A 16,995-nucleotide genomic window follows, 5' to 3' on the forward strand; every position below is an offset into this window, starting at 1 on the left:
GGTCGAGCGTGGGACAAACCTGCCGTCACCGGATACCGACGTGGGTCATGCGTTCATCTAGAGGTCAGTCAAGGCGCCGGTCCTTCCAAAACCAGTTTCATACAAACTGCAGCTGAATTGCTTTGAACTCTGACATTAGTTTAGCATACTGACAGGTGAGAGCGATTCAGAGAGTCACACACACACAGATCTAATCACAGGTAGAAATTTAATCTGAAATGTAGACACACCACAAAATATTAAAACAATGACACAAACACATACAGAACTCAGTGTGTGGAAATTCTTTACAAACACACAAGACGTCCGCTTGTTTTCTAACCCACGCTGTGGTCCGATCTGGTCTTAAATCCTTCCGAGGGTTTGTTTTCACAAGCAAATAAACACCCGAACCCTGGCGACACGACATGTACTGTAGTGCAGGACGTTTCAATACTCCCACGTCTCGTAAAAATCACAAATCATCATTCATTCAGTCTTCGTTATAGTGGCCTGGGAGTTATGAGAAGGAAATGACGGATACACGGGGGAGAAAGTGCATGTTGCTCTCAGTATGTCTGACGTGTGCTGATAATCAGATCTACAATACGTCATGATATTCACCATCAATGGACCGTTGAACCAATGATATTTACCTAAGTTATGATCAGGTGGGCAGTGTGCCCCATGCAGAAGGTAAAAGTTTAGCAACCTGGTGGAGCAGCATGTAGTCTGGGCTCACTTGTGCTGGCAGTGGTAAATTAGTGGTCAGAAGGTCATTAGTTCAAGCCCCACCACCGGCAAGTCGCAAGATGCTTAACCCTCAAAGGCTCATAGTTATAAGTCGTATACTGTAGTTATATAGTACTTCTGCTGGATGCTGTCAGTGTTTGCTATGGACAGTCTGGTTTCCTCCTGATCGCCGTGCAGAAGGTGGATTGGTTGCTCTAGACATTGATATAGATGAAAAACGTCTCGCTAATTGGAGCACCTGCACCAGTAACTAAAATAAATAATCAAGAAATGTAATGCCTCTAATTTTTATATTTACATTTATGACATTTAACAGACGCCTTTATCTAAAGCGACTTCATTACAGGGACAGTAAACAGTCTTAACAACTGGGGGTTAAGGGCCTTGGACAAGGGCCCAACAGCAACAACCTGGCAGTGGTGGGGCTTGAACCAGCGACTTTCTGATTACTAGTCCAGTACCCCAACCACTAGGCTACGGCATGCCGTGGCAACAGTTTAAGACAGGACCTTGTCTGTTCTAGCATGCCTGAGCATCACGACTGCTCGAAATTCCCACAGACACACTCCGAAACCTTCCTAGATAAAAGGAGGCTGTTATAGCTGCAAAAACAGTGTGCCTAATTAATGCCCAGGGTTTTAAATTGGAATGTCTGGAACAAGCCCACGGTCAGCTCTCCACATAATTTTGAACACATAAGCTATACGTAATAAGACAGCGAAGATACTGGACCAGGAATCAGAAGGTGGCTGGTTCGAGTCCCATATCTGCAAGGTTGCCATTGTTGGACCCTTGATCTGGACCGGTAACTTAAGCCATCTGCTTGTACTGTATGTGATCTGGATCTGGGAAATCTTAACAACCCCCCTGTATCACCACGCCCCTGTCTAGGTGTCACTGGGTGAGTGTGTGGTGCACTGCATTCTGTCCACAGTGAATTCACACCCCCTACAGGTGTAAAAACACCGCTCAGAAACACCGCCCAGCTTAATACTGCATTACGACTCACGCTGGGTGCACGAACCACAGAGGCAAGATTGTCATCAGTGGCAGGTAGTGGAAAAACCCCACACAGAGAAGGAATGATCTACTGAACACACACACACACACACACACACACACACACACACACACACACACACACGGTGCACCCTAATGCGACGGTACGAGTTATTAAAACACATAACACTCACTCAGGCACGTCTGTGTATTAAAAAAAACAAACAATAATGTGAGATACTGGCTCCAGGGACGAGCAGCGAGAGCAGGAAGGTTTTACACACGGAGGTAATCGACACCAGGTAGCAGCCATCACGATCACACACGCCGAACATGGAACAGTCGGTTCGTCAAGTGTCCGAAAGTGCCGCGACCGTTCGCTCCGACTGACAACCCATCAGGGTGTGTGCTGACATTCACGTCTACAATATCACTCATCAATATACTCATCAATAATCATCAATATTCTAATAATCACTCGTGAATTCAGTCAGACAAAGCAAAATAATTTCCCACACAATTTTCCCCTCGAGTTACGGCCACATCAGGTTCCTCATGCACGGTTACTTCATTTCAATGGGAATTTGATGCGCCAGGCGACCGGTGGCAAGATTTCTGTTGTGTTCTGTGAGTCAGCTGATTACACGGACTACTACAGTGTACCAAACTCACTCTATTTTACCGGTGCTTCCTCCAGGTTAGGGTCACTGTGAATCTGGCTTCCCAGGAATCACTATCACCTCAGGACGTCCCTCATACACAGGCAATTAAATCTGTATGTAGACTCCCGACTGGCCGAGAGCACCAACGGGGATTCGAACCCTGGAACCCAGTGGTAGTGGGACAGTGTAATTTGATATAATTTGGTACAACAGGACCATTAAGTGCTCCCTGAAACGTGTAAACATGATTCACAATCAGCGGGGAAGCTGAATTAGATCAACATGTTGTTTAAATTATTATTATTATTATTATTATTATTAATGGGGGCAAACTTAATCCTGTAAATGTACTATTTTCATGTGCATGGCATAATTTCAGCTCAAATCAGAGTTTTAGCACGGGGATTCCCTCTTCATCTCTCAATTTAGTCGTTTCCATTTCCCCGACAGTGAATCCGCTCACGCTTGCACACCCACCGATCTGACCTGGGTTTCCACAGAGAGCCGTATCGCGTACGGAGAGCCACGGTACGCTCAACGTGGCATCAATAACGATGCAGAGGAAGCCTGTGTGAATGCAGATTTATTCTAAATGAAAGGGGATCAGCCGAGACATGTGTGGTGTCTACAGTTTGCTCCCACTACCTCAGGATGGATGTAGACCAGCTAAAAGAAATGCAGGAGATAATGTAGCTCCAGTCTGAGGTTAAAACTCTGACATTAGCCTGGATGGTGAAGAGGAAAATTGTGCCCGTTGAATCTTTTGGACGAGCCCTTCATTGATAATTCATTATAAAGCGATTAATAAATATTAATAGCACTAATAACAGGTTACTGTGATATGTAATGTAATATCAGCACACGCCCACATTCAGTCAGTAGGTTAGAAACACAGAGAGAAAGAAATACTGTGATGGATCTGAGATCAACTTCATCAGTGAACGCCGCTGCCGTCACGTCACCGGCTACTCGGCACCGACCGAGCCTGGAAGAAAACACGCTCTCCCCTACGTCTGGAACATCGCTGTGCAAAAAGGTCAAGTTCTCCTTCATCTCTTCACTCTCCTCATCCTCGTTCAGTCACTTCTGCAGGAGAACGTGTGCAACCACATGGGCATCATTTCCTCACGCCGTTGGTGGGTTTGTTGTTACCGGAGCCTTTTCCTCGTTTCCTGGTAGCGGGGGGTGCAGAGTCCAGCCCAGGTTCTCCTGCACACAGATCAGAACCCGATTCAGTTCGAACGTCAGGTAGTATAGCTCATACAAGCAGGAAAATAAGACGCATGACCACCCCAAAACATCCAGTTTTTACTTCTTTTATGAAATATATTGACATATTTTACATTTTAATTTACCTAGACACCCTGGAGGAGTGACACCAAACACTGTATTAGATGCTGTGACATGATGGGTGTTTTGGGTTTGAATCCTTTTTTAAAACCCCAAAACAAAAATGGTACTTTTTTTACATTTAGTAGCACCATTAAATCATTACAAGAAATTATGATTATGTTTGTGTAGAGTCTTTAAACTTTAAAAACATCAACAAACTTGTTTAGTAAACCTTTAGAGCTCTTTTGATTTGCATGTTTTTCCCTTAGTTCTCCACTAGAGGTCACTCTCTACCACTAGTGATACACTCACAAAATCGCTCTCACACACACCATTAGTGTCCATGTTATCAGCTCCACTTACCATATAGAAGCACTTTGTAGTTCTACAATTACTGGCTGTAGTCCATCTGTTTCTCTGCATGCTTTGTTAGCCCCCTTTCACCCTGTTCTTCAATGGTCAGGACCCCCACAGAGCAGGTATTATTTAGGTGGTGGATGATTCTCAGCACTGCAGTGACACTGACATGGTGGTGGTGTGTTAGTGTGTGTTGTGCTGGTATGAGTGGATCAGACACAGCAGCGCTGCTGAAGGTTTTAAACACCGTGTCCACACACTGGCCACTCTATTAGACACTCCTACCTGGTCGGTCCACCTTGTAGATGTAAAGTCAGAGACGATCGCTCATCTATTGCTGCTGTTTGAGTCGGTCATCTTCTAGACCTTCATCAGTGGTCACAGGACGCTGCCCACGGGGCGCAGTTGGCTGGATGTTTTTGATTGGTGGACTATTCTCGGTCCAGCAGTGACAGTGAGGTGTTTAAAAACTCCAGCAGCGCTGCTGTGTCTGATCCACTCATACCAGCACAACACACACTAACACACCACCACCATGTCAGTGTCACTGCAGTGCTGAGAATCATCCACCACCTAAATAATACCTGCTCTGTGGGGGTCCTGGGAAAGTCAGATGGACTACAGTCAGTAATTGTAGAACTACAGTGCTTCTATATGGTAAGTGGAGCTGATAACGTGGATAGTGAGTGTAGAAACAAGGAGGTGGTTTTAATGTTATGCCTGATGGGTGTATATACACACATTTTACACCTACACAAGTTACCTTTGTTAGTGTCTCTGGTCTCGGTATAAACACTGTCCTCACACTCCGACAGACTCTGGAACAGAAAGTTAAATATTATAATAAATCAATTATATAAAGGAAATAATCTGCTTCAGACTTTGCAGCAACAGTTTAGGGAAGGCCCTTTCATGTTCCAGCATGACTGCGCCCTTGTAATGTCTGGCCATAACGATTTGGTCCGTCTGCTATGAGGAACCTCCGTCAGCCTGAGATTTTACAGATACCTCACCTTACAGGTACCATTGTTTAAAAACACTCACTGCCATGCACATATTTGATGCTGTAAAAATATATATATAAAATATGTTTTTCAACACTGACAAGTTCATAATAAAGAAAAATTGACTTGTTGCAGATGCTTGGATCAAAACGAGCTGACATACTGTTAACAAACATCATACATAATCTATAAAACCGCTTCAATAACTTCAATTAATAATTTTCTTCCCGTCTACGTTCATATCTGATTGCACTGCGGTACAAATTAGAAGAGGAAGTAGAGATGTGGTTTCCTGTAGCAGACACTGACCTTTTCTCGGTGTCCGTAGGTCTCGGCACACCACACCATTCCGTACAGACACAGGAGTGTGATGAAAGCCTGCCAGGTAGAAACGATAGAGTTCGTACAATCGTACAGACCGGACCGTGTACGGTGCGTGTATTCCAGCATCATTACAACTGTACAGATGTTTGGTACACGGACAGAGCGACGACTGTTCTTACCACACACAGGAGCCACAGGATCACGTAGAGAATCTGAGTCTTGGAGAACAGGTCCTGTCCGAACTTAATGCACGCTAACGCCTCGAGGAAGGCGATGGCTCTGCAGTAAAGATACCAGGTTATAAAACCAACATAGAAATGTACAAAGTGTTTTATTTATAGAAGGGTTATTATTCGATCATTTGAAACTCCATTAGAACAATCAAGAGGATTTTGTTCTGCATATTTTCCCCAGTTTCTTAACTTTATTATCTTTTAAATATGGGACTAAATAAAAAATGTGCATGTTTCCTTTTGTGGACCTTTGTGTAGGCAGCAAAACTTCCTGATTAATCCTGATGTACACTACGTAGAACTGGGCAGTTCCTGAATCACCCGGGTTAATGATTCAAATCTTTGTACTGAATCAGGAATCACGAGTCCGAAATCTCAATGAACCCGGATCCTACGAGTCCTCCGACAAGGCGAGTGAGCAGGCTCACCGAAACACCACCGCGGACTCAGATGATTCGGCTGAACCGACTTTACTCCAGTCCGTGAATCTAAGTAATAAGTTAAATATTCCAATAAACAAGCGATTAAACACACTGGTGTTCGTTATGTGGCTGATCTTATGCACATGCTATTATTATTATTATCAGTAATCAAGGTATAGATTCGTAATGCGGCATATTTTCTTGTAAGCAAAAACAACAACAAAATATAGTTATATTATTATTATTAAAATGCTCGCTGCGTGACTCAGATTAACCCGAGTCCATAAAATGATCCGAATTTACCTCCACTGATGCACACACACATACACTACTGTACATGGAAAAAGTATTGGGACACCCCTTCTATTTTTTTAATTCATGTGTTTCAGCCGCAACAATTGCTAAATCAGTAATGTAAAAGGAAATGATGCGCTCCCAACTTCCAAAAGCTCGAACTGAGCAGAAATTCAGGCTCTTAAAAGAAGAACAGTTCTGAAAAAGAGGATGTCCGGTCTACACAGAAATACAATTAGCATTTAAATTATAAGCGGGTAATTATGGCTTCGGAGTGAGACAGGGTTAACAGGATTGCACCCGTACTAGAGATGCGCCAGCACAGCGATCTACACCAGACCTGCGAACCGCTCCCTGCTCGCCGTCTACAGGAAAGGTTCTGCTACTCAAACGCTGGTAGGAATTCAGAGTGGACGTATGGCGATCTCAGGCTGTGACGGGTTTGAGGGGTTGAGGATGTCAGGGTGGTATCTGCCGTTTGCATTAGCACTGAAGCTCACTGCTACAGGGGCACGGCGAGGTGACACTTCATGAGCTACAAACTGCACCTACCCAACCACAAGCTGTGGTGATGTGACTGGTGTTCTCTCTCTCTCACACACACACATACATACACACACACACACACACCATGTTCTGTTCCGTTAACTACATCGATCGAGGGTTGCCAAAGAAAAGGAAAACAGAAAATATTGAGACATAGAAACATCCATGACATCAAGTCACTTCGATCTAACTGATATATTCAACAGATACCCACTGAGAGGGTGCTGGACTAACATGGTCACCCACTGTCGCTCACCTGGTGGCAGGTACACACACACACACACGTGTCACATTTTTACTCTTACTGCTTACATTTCCTATTATTAGTCACTGTAAATATTTTAACGTTGCATTGTTGTTACTACTTGCTCCGTTTTTCCTTAACTGTGTTATATGTAGAGATGTACCGATCGGGGTTTTTGACGCCGATAGCCGATTCCGATGGGGGGGTTCAGCCTGACCAGGGGGTGTGGCGGCATTGCGAGATTTTTTTTTGCTTCTAAAACTAAAGCAATTCATTTTTCACCCACGGGAGACAGATCTCATTACTCTAACTGACCACGCACTCACACACACGTTAGATGTTATTCAGTTCAGTCTGAAAAAACCTTAAAAATAGGTCGAACAGTGAAGATAAACCACTGACGGAAGCATTGACGTGTGTGTGCCTTTAAGAGAGACGCTCTGTTCACAGTATCGAATTAAGTGATTCATGAGTCGATTCATTTTCGTTTCTCTTCTCAGTTATCTCTCCGTGTTTACTGTTATTAATTAAATGTCGTGGTTTTAAATAAACACCAGCTACTACAGAACATTCTGTGTGACTCTCTTGCATTAAAAAGCTTCATTACACTGTTATTAGCACAGATCTGTAACCGAGTCAGACTCGTTCCGTCTGTGGAGCTAAAAGTTTCCTGTCAGTCAGAGCAGATGATCCTGAACTATGTATGATGCACAACGTTAATTATGTTATTTTAGGTCGTGAAGAGCTTTCATGGTTTCTGTACGATGGGTGATGGTGATGTGATGGTCTGTGCTTTGTAGCTCAAAGTCTGGATCGATCCACTGAGCCGTTAAGCTTAACACGGTCTTTATATATCACGCGATCGGATCGGCTACATTTGGGAAATATTGCCGATCGCATATTTTGATTAAAAATCGGCCGATACCGATTTATAGCCGATCGATCGTCCCATCTCTAGTTATATGTACAGGGGTTGGACAATGAAACTGAAACACCTGGTTTTAGACCACAATAAGTTATTAGTATGGTGTAGGGCCTCCTTTTGCGGCCAATACAGCGTCAATTGGTCTTGGAAATGACATATACAAGTCCTGCACAGTGGTCAGAGGGATTTTAAGCCATTCTTCTTGCAGGATAGTGGCCAGGTCACTACGTGATGCTGGTGGAGGAAAACGTTTCCTGACTCGCTTCTCCAAAACACCCCAAAGTGGCTCAATAATATTTAGATCTGGTGACTGTGCAGGCCATGGGAGATGTTCAACTTCACTTTCATGTTCATCAAACCAATCTTTCACCAGTCTTGCTGTGTGTATTGGTGCATTGTCATCCTGATACACGGCACCGCCATCGGATGCACATGGTCCTCCAGAATGGTTCGGTAGTCCTTGGCAGTGACGCGCCCATCTAGCACAAGTATTGGGCCAAGGGAATGCCATGATATGGCAGCCCAAACCATCACTGATCCACCCCCATGCTTCACTCTGGGCATGCAACAGTCTGGGTGGTACGCTTCTTTGGGGCTTCTCCACACCGTAACTCTCCCGGATGTGGGGAAAACAGTAAAGGTGGACTCATCAGAGAACAATACATGTTTCACATTGTCCACAGCCCAAGATTTGCGCTCCTTGCACCATTGAAACCGACGTTTGGCATCGGCACGAGTGACCAAAGGTTTGGCTATAGCAGCCCGGCCGTGTATATCGACCCTGTGGAGCTCCCGACGGACAGTTCTGGTGGAAACAGGAGAGTCGAGGTGCACATTTAATTCTGCCGTGATTTGGGCAGCCGTGGTTTTATGTTTTTTGGATACAATCTGGGTTAGCACCCGAACATCCCTTTCAGACAGCTTCCTCTTGCGTCCACAGTTAATCCTGTTGGATGTGGTTTGTCCTTCTTGGTGGTATGCTGACATTACCCTGGATACCGTGGCTCTTGATACATCACAAAGACTTGCTGTCTTGGTCACAGATGCGCCAGCAAGACGTGCACCAACAATTTGTCCTCTTTTGAACTCTGGTATGTCACCCATAATGTTGTGTGCATTGCAATATTTTGAGCAAAACTGTGCTCTTACCCTGCTAATTGAACCTTCACACTCTGCTCTTACTGGTGCAATGTGCAATTAATGAAGATTGGCCACCAGACTGGTCCAATTTAGCCATGAAACCTCCCACACTAAAATGACAGGTGTTTCAGTTTCATTGTCCAACCCCTGTATATCTGTAACTTTAATAGATTGTACATTTTCTTTTGTTATTATTTTATTTTTATTACATTTCCTAAATATGTACCTAACTGTAGCTTAGGCAATACGATCGTCCATATTTTGTCATGTCAATAAAGCCACGTTTCAGTTTGAGTGTGTGTGTGTGTGTTAGAGGCTCACCCGAACACCCAGCACTGCGTCCCGACCCGTTTGCACTGCGTGTCCGTTAGGTAAGCGTAGTATTGCCTACAAAAGAAACAGCAGAATTAAACAACTCTCCTAAAAATATGACGACTGCCTGAGCCAAAATTATACATACATCGTCTTATACCACTGATCAAAGTTCAGGGCTGCAGGTGTCTTTTATTTGCCCATATAAATAGGAGTAGTCAGACTGCACCTATTCTACTCAGGCTGAAGTATTAAGAGTAACTTGGAGCCAGTTCTAAGCAGCAACTTCAGTTTCATAGATCATCTTGCCAAACATTCGGTTGCAAGTGCAAAGCACATGGAAGAGTGGTTTCTCCGCCAAGGCTGTAAAAAAACCTCTACATTACACTGCACTGAAATTCATCGAGATGGTTAGATTTAATTCACAAACCACGTGAGAAAACATGAGCCCGATGCTATGAACATGGGTGTCACCATCCACCATCCTCAGACTAAACAAGCAAGCCACGTCTGTGTGGTGCTCAAGGATCCAGAACACGTGCACAATACTAGCAGCGGGTGCTCATCAGAAAAAGCAAGCGGCGAGGGGTTAGTACCTGACGGTGGGTGCAGTGATGACGCCGATGAAGAGGATACGACCCCAGCTGAGCGCGTGGCATGCTGGGAACACGAAGATGTGCTTCAGGAAGAAGGTGTTCAGCTCTGTTAACTGGAGATGAAAAATAAGATGAACATTTCAGGAACAAACAGTGCATGTAAACACACATTTTTTTTAGAGAAATAGATTTTAAACACCATATAAAAAATGTGATGGTGAGAGATCTATTAGATGTCAGGCTGATGGTGGTTCCTCGTGGTTCACATGTTAAAGGCAGCAGATCTATTTTAATAAGGCAGCCGTGCCTCGCAGAGCAAGCAGTCAGAGCTCATTTACAGCTAATGCAGGACGGAAATTGTGGTTAATGTGCTTCTTATGTGTTTCTCTTATTCTTATTCTGTCCAACACGTGTAGAACTCACCTGCCAGATGATCATGAACAGGTAAATCCCGGCTACTCTCTGAAAGGAGGACTTGGGGTCGAACCAGCGCACGTAGGTCCAGCTGGCAGGGGTGAACTGCAGCACTGCGCGCTTGATCTTTCCTGTGGTGGTGTGGATATCCCTGCGCAGAACAAGCAACACCAAATTATCACCATAGAAAACACTCCATTAGTTCCATATCACAATAACACCAATCACCAGTAGGCAAGTGACTCCACAAGGAGGCTGGTCCAGTAAAAACAAAATACAGAGCCTTAACCTCGTCTCAATCGTGCCACATACATACACTATATAAAATACACTCTTCCAACCATTTGGAACCCTGTTCTGCTCCATCAAAACTGTGCCCTTGTGCAAAAAGTGAGGTCCAAAACAGACAAGGTTGGGTTACTTTGATATGGTGCTTCAGTGACCTGCACAGAAACCTGACCTCAACACTATTTAACACCTTCAAAATCAATCACACCATTTGTGCTGAACAGGAAAATATTCCCACAGACACAGGCAGACCAAGTTGTCCAATAAGATCACGGCCTGATGTCCACATACTTTTGGCCTTATAGTGTGCACTGGAAAAAAAAAACAAAAAAAAACTTTTGATCAGCACCTAGGTAACCAGGTAGGTAAAATCTGCCTGACCTGGGCACCTGGGCTACAAATTTGCCTTCCACATCAATAACACACGCATGCATGATGTGTGCCCTGTGCTCTTTCACTGTGCTCTTTCACTGTGCTCTTTCACTGTGGTGTTACACCGTGGTGCTACACCGTGCTGTTTCACTGTGCTCTTTCACTGTGGTGTTTCCCTGTGCTCTTTCACTGTGGTGTTTCCCTGTGCTCTTTCACTGTGGTGTTTCACTGTGGTGTTACACCGTGGTGCTACACCGTGCTGTTTCACTGTGCTCTTTCACTGTGCTCTTTCACTGTGGTGTTTCACTGTGGTGTTACACCGTGGTGCTACACCGTGGTGCTACACCGTGCTGTTTCACTGTGCTCTTTCACTGTGGTGTTTCCCTGTGCTCTTTCACTGTGGTGTTTCACTGTGCTCTTTCACTGTGGTGTTTCACCGTGGTGCTACACCGTGCTGTTTCACTGTGCTCTTTCACTGTGGTGTTTCACTGTGCTCTTTCACTGTGGTGTTTCCCTGTGCTCTTTCACTGTGGTGTTACACCGTGGTGCTACACCGTGCTGTTTCCCTGTGCTCTTTCACTGTGCTCTTTCACTGTGCTCTTTCACTGTGGTGTTACACCGTGGTGCTACACCGTGCTGTTTCACTGTGCTCTTTCACTGTGGTGTTTCCCTGTGCTCTTTCACTGTGGTGTTACACCGTGGTGCTACACCGTGCTGTTTCACTGTGGTGTTTCCCTGTGCTCTTTCACTGTGGTGTTTCACTGTGCTCTTTCACTGTGGTGTTTCACCGTGGTGCTACACCGTGCTGTTTCACTGTGGTGTTTCACTGTGCTCTTTCACTGTGGTGTTTCCCTGTGCTCTTTCACTGTGGTGTTACACCGTGGTGCTACACCGTGCTGTTTCACTGTGGTGTTTCCCTGTGCTCTTTCACTGTGCTCTTTCACTGTGCTCTTACACCGTGCTGTTTCACTGTGCTCTTTCACTGTGGTGCTACACCGTGCTGTTTCACTGTGGTGTTTCACTGTGCTCTTTCACTGTGGTGTTTCACCGTGGTGCTACACCGTGCTGTTTCACTGTGCTCTTTCACTGTGGTGTTACACTGTGCTCTTTCACTGTGCTCTTTCACTGTGCTCTTACACCGTGCTGTTTCACTGTGCTCTTTCACTGTGGTGCTACACCGTGCTGTTTCACTGTGGTGTTTCACTGTGCTCTTTCACTGTGTTGTTTCACCGTGGTGCTACACCGTGCTGTTTCACTGTGCTCTTTCACTGTGGTGTTTCCCTGTGCTCTTTCACTGTGCTCTTTCACTGTGCTCTTACACCGTGCTGTTTCACTGTGCTCTTTCACTGTGGTGCTACACCGTGCTGTTTCACTGTGGTGTTTCACTGTGCTCTTTCACTGTGTTGTTTCACCGTGGTGCTACACCGTGCTGTTTCACTGTGCTCTTTCACTGTGGTGTTTCACTGTGGTGTTACACTGTGCTGTTACACTGCTGTTTCACTGTGAGTGTGGACGTACTTGATGCTGGCCCAGTGGTAGGTCCGCATCTCCAAAAAGCGACACACGGTCATGCCAAGCCAGATCCCACCACCGTTACACAGCAGGATGTCCAAGATCACCTGGTCCCACCAGCACTCTGCAAAGTTGGGCAGGAGGTGCATGAAGAAGAGCTGCATAAACGAAAGCAGGAGAAAATCCACGTGTATTAATACAACGTTCCAGCTTTTATTTTATTAATGCTGCAATTTACATACAGTCCTAGGTGGCGCCGTACCTCGGTGAGCTCCCAGGTGATGCTGATGGTCCAGCAGAGGCCGTAGCTGCGGATCAGCAGGGCCTTCATGCCCCAACCCCAGAAATGGCTGAACGCAAAGATGTCGAAGTGACTGAGGATTCGCTCCCATGTGATGACGTGACAGTTTACGGCATATTCCTAACGAAACGAAGCAGAACGAACCAGATGAGCTCCTTTATATCCCAATTTAGGGATGCAATTATCTTTTACAAGAAAGCTGCTGGACTAACATGCTGCACATCAGTCAGCACCAGATCACGGTAACATAAACATATAATAATTCCCATCACATAAAAGACAAGAATTCTATCAGGTACAGAAGAAAATTCCTAGTTCTCGATTTTTTCATACCATGATATCGGCCTCACGCTTGGCATAACGGAGGTTTGGGTCCAGCCAGTACATGAGTCCCTTCACCTGCTCCCAGTTCAGGAAGATGATGAACACCAGAAACAGGAAATAGAGAACGCTCAGACCTGTCGGCCAATCAGAAACATAGGTTTAGTCTCTATATATGATAGATATACATTATTATGCATAAGTTTGGACACCCTTGGATGGAATGTTCAGGCTGCTGGTGGTGTACTGGTGTTGGGATTCTTGTCCTTGTACACATTGTGTTCCCTGACGCCAACGAGGGGACACGTCACGTGGATTCCTTTATGGCCACAATTTATCATCTAATAATAGCGACTTCCAGCACCAGGCCACACAGCACAAACTGGTTCCATGAACATGACAATGAGTTTATTGTAGCTCAATGACCTTTCAAGGAACAAGTTATAAATAGAGCAGGTTTGCGATACGGTGAAATAGAAGCTTTAAGTAATAAACTACTGAAAGAAAGACGCTACTTACCAAACACTATTCTCCATATTACTGGGTGTGGTCGTGTGAATGGACCTGCCAAGAAACAAGCCAGTGTTTAATAGTCTGCTTATAAATCTAAATCTAAAATATAAGTCAAAATAATTGCACATTTTGAACGATTAGAGGCCGGACCAATTCAAAAAGCCACTTGCTTTCCATTTTAGGGGTTGCCAGAGCGGATAATTCCGGTCTGCAAACCAGATTTGGCACAGCTTTTACACCGAATGCCCCTCCTGACACAAGCCTCTTTATTTTATCTGGGCTTGGGACAAGTGCACCTTCCAGCGGCTAGGCTGTTTGAATACTATATGACAGTGATGTGAGAGTGAAGCTACTTTACTGTAGTTCTTACCATTTGGAAAGGTGAGGACACTGATGACTAAGAAAAAGGAAATGACCACTATAAGTCCCACACGAAGATTACCGTCTTGATTCCCATCATCTCTGTGAACAAATGACAAGTAGAACTCATCTTAGATTCCATTTCAGTATTCAGACCATGTAATATTGGCAAAACTATACTGTGGCATATGTAAAACAATAGTCTTTTTTGCATTTTTGTCAGGTAGATTTCACTAAATGTCTCTCCTTTTTAGAATTGGGGTTTTCCAGTATACAGCAGTGCAGTATGTAGTATACAGTATACACTGATAGTAGTATGTAGTATACAGTATACACTGACAGTAGTATGTAGTATACAGTACACACTGATAGTAGTATGTAGTATACAGTATACACTGATAGTAGTATGTAGTATACAGTATACACTGATAGTAGTATGTGGTATACAGTATACACTGATAGTAGTATGTAGTATACAGTATACACTGACAGTAGTATGTAGTATACAGTATACACTGATAGTAGTATGTAGTATACAGTATACACTGATAGTAGAATGTGGTATACAGTATACACTGATAGTAGTATGTAGTATACAGTATACACTGATAGTAGTATGTAGTATACAGTATACACTGACAGTAGTATGTAGTATACAGTATACACTGATAGTAGTATGTAGTATACAGTATACACTGATAGTAGTATGTAGTATACAGTATACACTGATAGTAGAATGTGGTATACAGTATACACTGATAGTAGTATGTGGTATACAGTATACACTGATAGTAGTATGTGGTATACAGTATACACTGATAGTAGAATGTAGTATGTAGGGCAGTTGTAGCCTAGTGGTTAAGGTACTGGACTAGTAATCAGAGGGTTGCCGGTTCAAGCCCCACCACTGCCAGGTTGCCACTGTTGGGCCCTTGAGCAAGGCCCTTAACCCTCAATTGCTTAGATTGTATACTGTCACAGTACTGTAAGTTGCTTTGGATGAAAGCGTCTGCTAAATGTCAAAAATGTAAATGTAGTATACAGTATAGACTGATAGCAGTATGTAGTATACAGTATACATAGATATTAGTATACAGTATATAATGATAGTAGTATGTAGTATACAGTATATAATGATAGTAGCATGTAGTATACAGTATATAATGATAGTAGTAGTATACAGTATACACTGATGATAGTATACGATGATAGTAGTATACAGTATACACTGATGATAGTATACGATGATAGTAGTATACAGTATACACTGATGATAGTATACAATGAATGTAGTATACAGTATACACTGATGATAGTATACAATGATAGTAGTATACAGTATAAACTGATAGTAGTATGTAGTACAGAGTATAATCTGCAGTATAGAGAACACAGCTCGTACTAGCGTTTTATACAGTATGCGGAAAGCATTGTTTTCACATACTGTATATTTCTGAGAGAAAATAATATATAGTATCTGTGGCGTACTAGTTCAGTATGTAGTATGTACACTAGTGTAGTGTGTAGTATACAAGTGTGCCATTTCCTACGCAGCCCGATTCGTTTTGATGTAAACAGCCATGCTGTCAGAATTCCCGGATGTGAATCCGACCGTTAATAAGCACGTGCAGGTAAAGGAATTCAAACAGATTTGAATGATAACGGTCGGATTCCTGCCAGAACGCGCTCTGTTAGCCACTTTAGCATCCAGCGCCACACCGACCTGGTAAAGGCGAAGTACATAAGGCTGAGCACGGTGCAGGAGAGCAGGGTGATGGTGTGAGGCTTGTAGAAGAACTCGACAGTAATGTCCTCCACTTGCTGTTCATTAATCATACGGAAATGAGTCCTGTAACGGCCATCGTCCTTGTTCAGAGTGCGGGATCTATAGCCCGACACCGCCATTACTCCGACAGAGAAACCCTTTTCTAACTGAACAGTCAGCTGGTTCAGTTTCAAACCGGTTCTTGTTGGATACAGAGTGCACTAAGTAGGGCGCTTAGTTCAGTCCTATGTAGTGCGCTTATGTAGTGTGTTAGAGTGACACCTACCTGCACCACTGCACACTGTTAATGTGAAGCGCCCGGCCGTTCTTAACTTAGTTAAAGGTCACAGTGCTCCATACAGTTAATATTTATAACAAAGTTTACTTTGTGGATTAATTATATTCATTTAATAAAAATAAATAAATAAATAAATAAGAAAGTCATGAATTCAATGAATATACAGAGAGAATAGAAGTGATTAGGGGATAAATATTTTATAATTTTTTTTAAAATGCTACATTTAAAATAACATTAAATTAATAAATAAACAGATAATGCTGCAAATAAGGTTGCACCAGGTTTCATTTATAAGCTTTTCAAAGTTTTTGTGACAAAATTATTAAACAGCTATCAAATGAAAAACACTACAGAACTAGAGACAGTAGCTTAGTGGTGGTTAAGGTGCCACACCACTGCCAGTTTGCCACTGTTGAGCCCATAAACAAGATTTAAACTTCTAAATTGCTAAGATCATATACTGTGACAATTGTAAGTCACCTTGTAAGTGCTGTAAATGTCAAAAAATAAAAAAATGCCAGCTATGGCCACACTCCGTTTGTACAGTTGGTCCTGTGATCTGCAGGTGGAAAGTTCATGGACCCATAAATCCTTTATGGACGGATAGTTCATGCAAAACTTCACAAGATTTCACACCCAGACTGATGATAAGGAACTTCAGAGAGAAAAGTCACACACAAAAAAAAATCCTGTTAAAAAGAATGAATGAATGAATCCTTTATTGTCATT

At 43.5% G+C, this 16,995-nt stretch overlaps 1 protein-coding gene across 1 annotated transcript; it reads right to left on the bottom strand.

Moving 5' to 3' along the window:
* Positions 1-191: 191 nt before the first annotated feature.
* On the bottom strand, positions 192-16,108 carry ptdss1a (phosphatidylserine synthase 1a). The gene is made up of 13 exons (XM_062985636.1): positions 15,927-16,108; positions 14,214-14,305; positions 13,850-13,894; positions 13,343-13,467; positions 12,971-13,129; positions 12,715-12,866; positions 10,546-10,687; positions 10,123-10,235; positions 9,536-9,601; positions 5,590-5,689; positions 5,396-5,464; positions 4,846-4,900; positions 192-3,602 (listed from the first exon to the last, which is right to left on the bottom strand). Exons 1-13 carry the CDS (start codon positions 16,106-16,108, stop codon positions 3,511-3,513), a joined length of 1,392 nt encoding a protein of 463 aa, XP_062841706.1. The 3' UTR covers positions 192-3,510.
* Between the last annotated feature and the right edge of the window lie 887 nt (positions 16,109-16,995).

This window comes from Trichomycterus rosablanca, chromosome 23 (assembly GCF_030014385.1).
Source record: "Trichomycterus rosablanca isolate fTriRos1 chromosome 23, fTriRos1.hap1, whole genome shotgun sequence".
NCBI classification, from domain to species: Eukaryota; Metazoa; Chordata; class Actinopteri; order Siluriformes; family Trichomycteridae; genus Trichomycterus; species Trichomycterus rosablanca.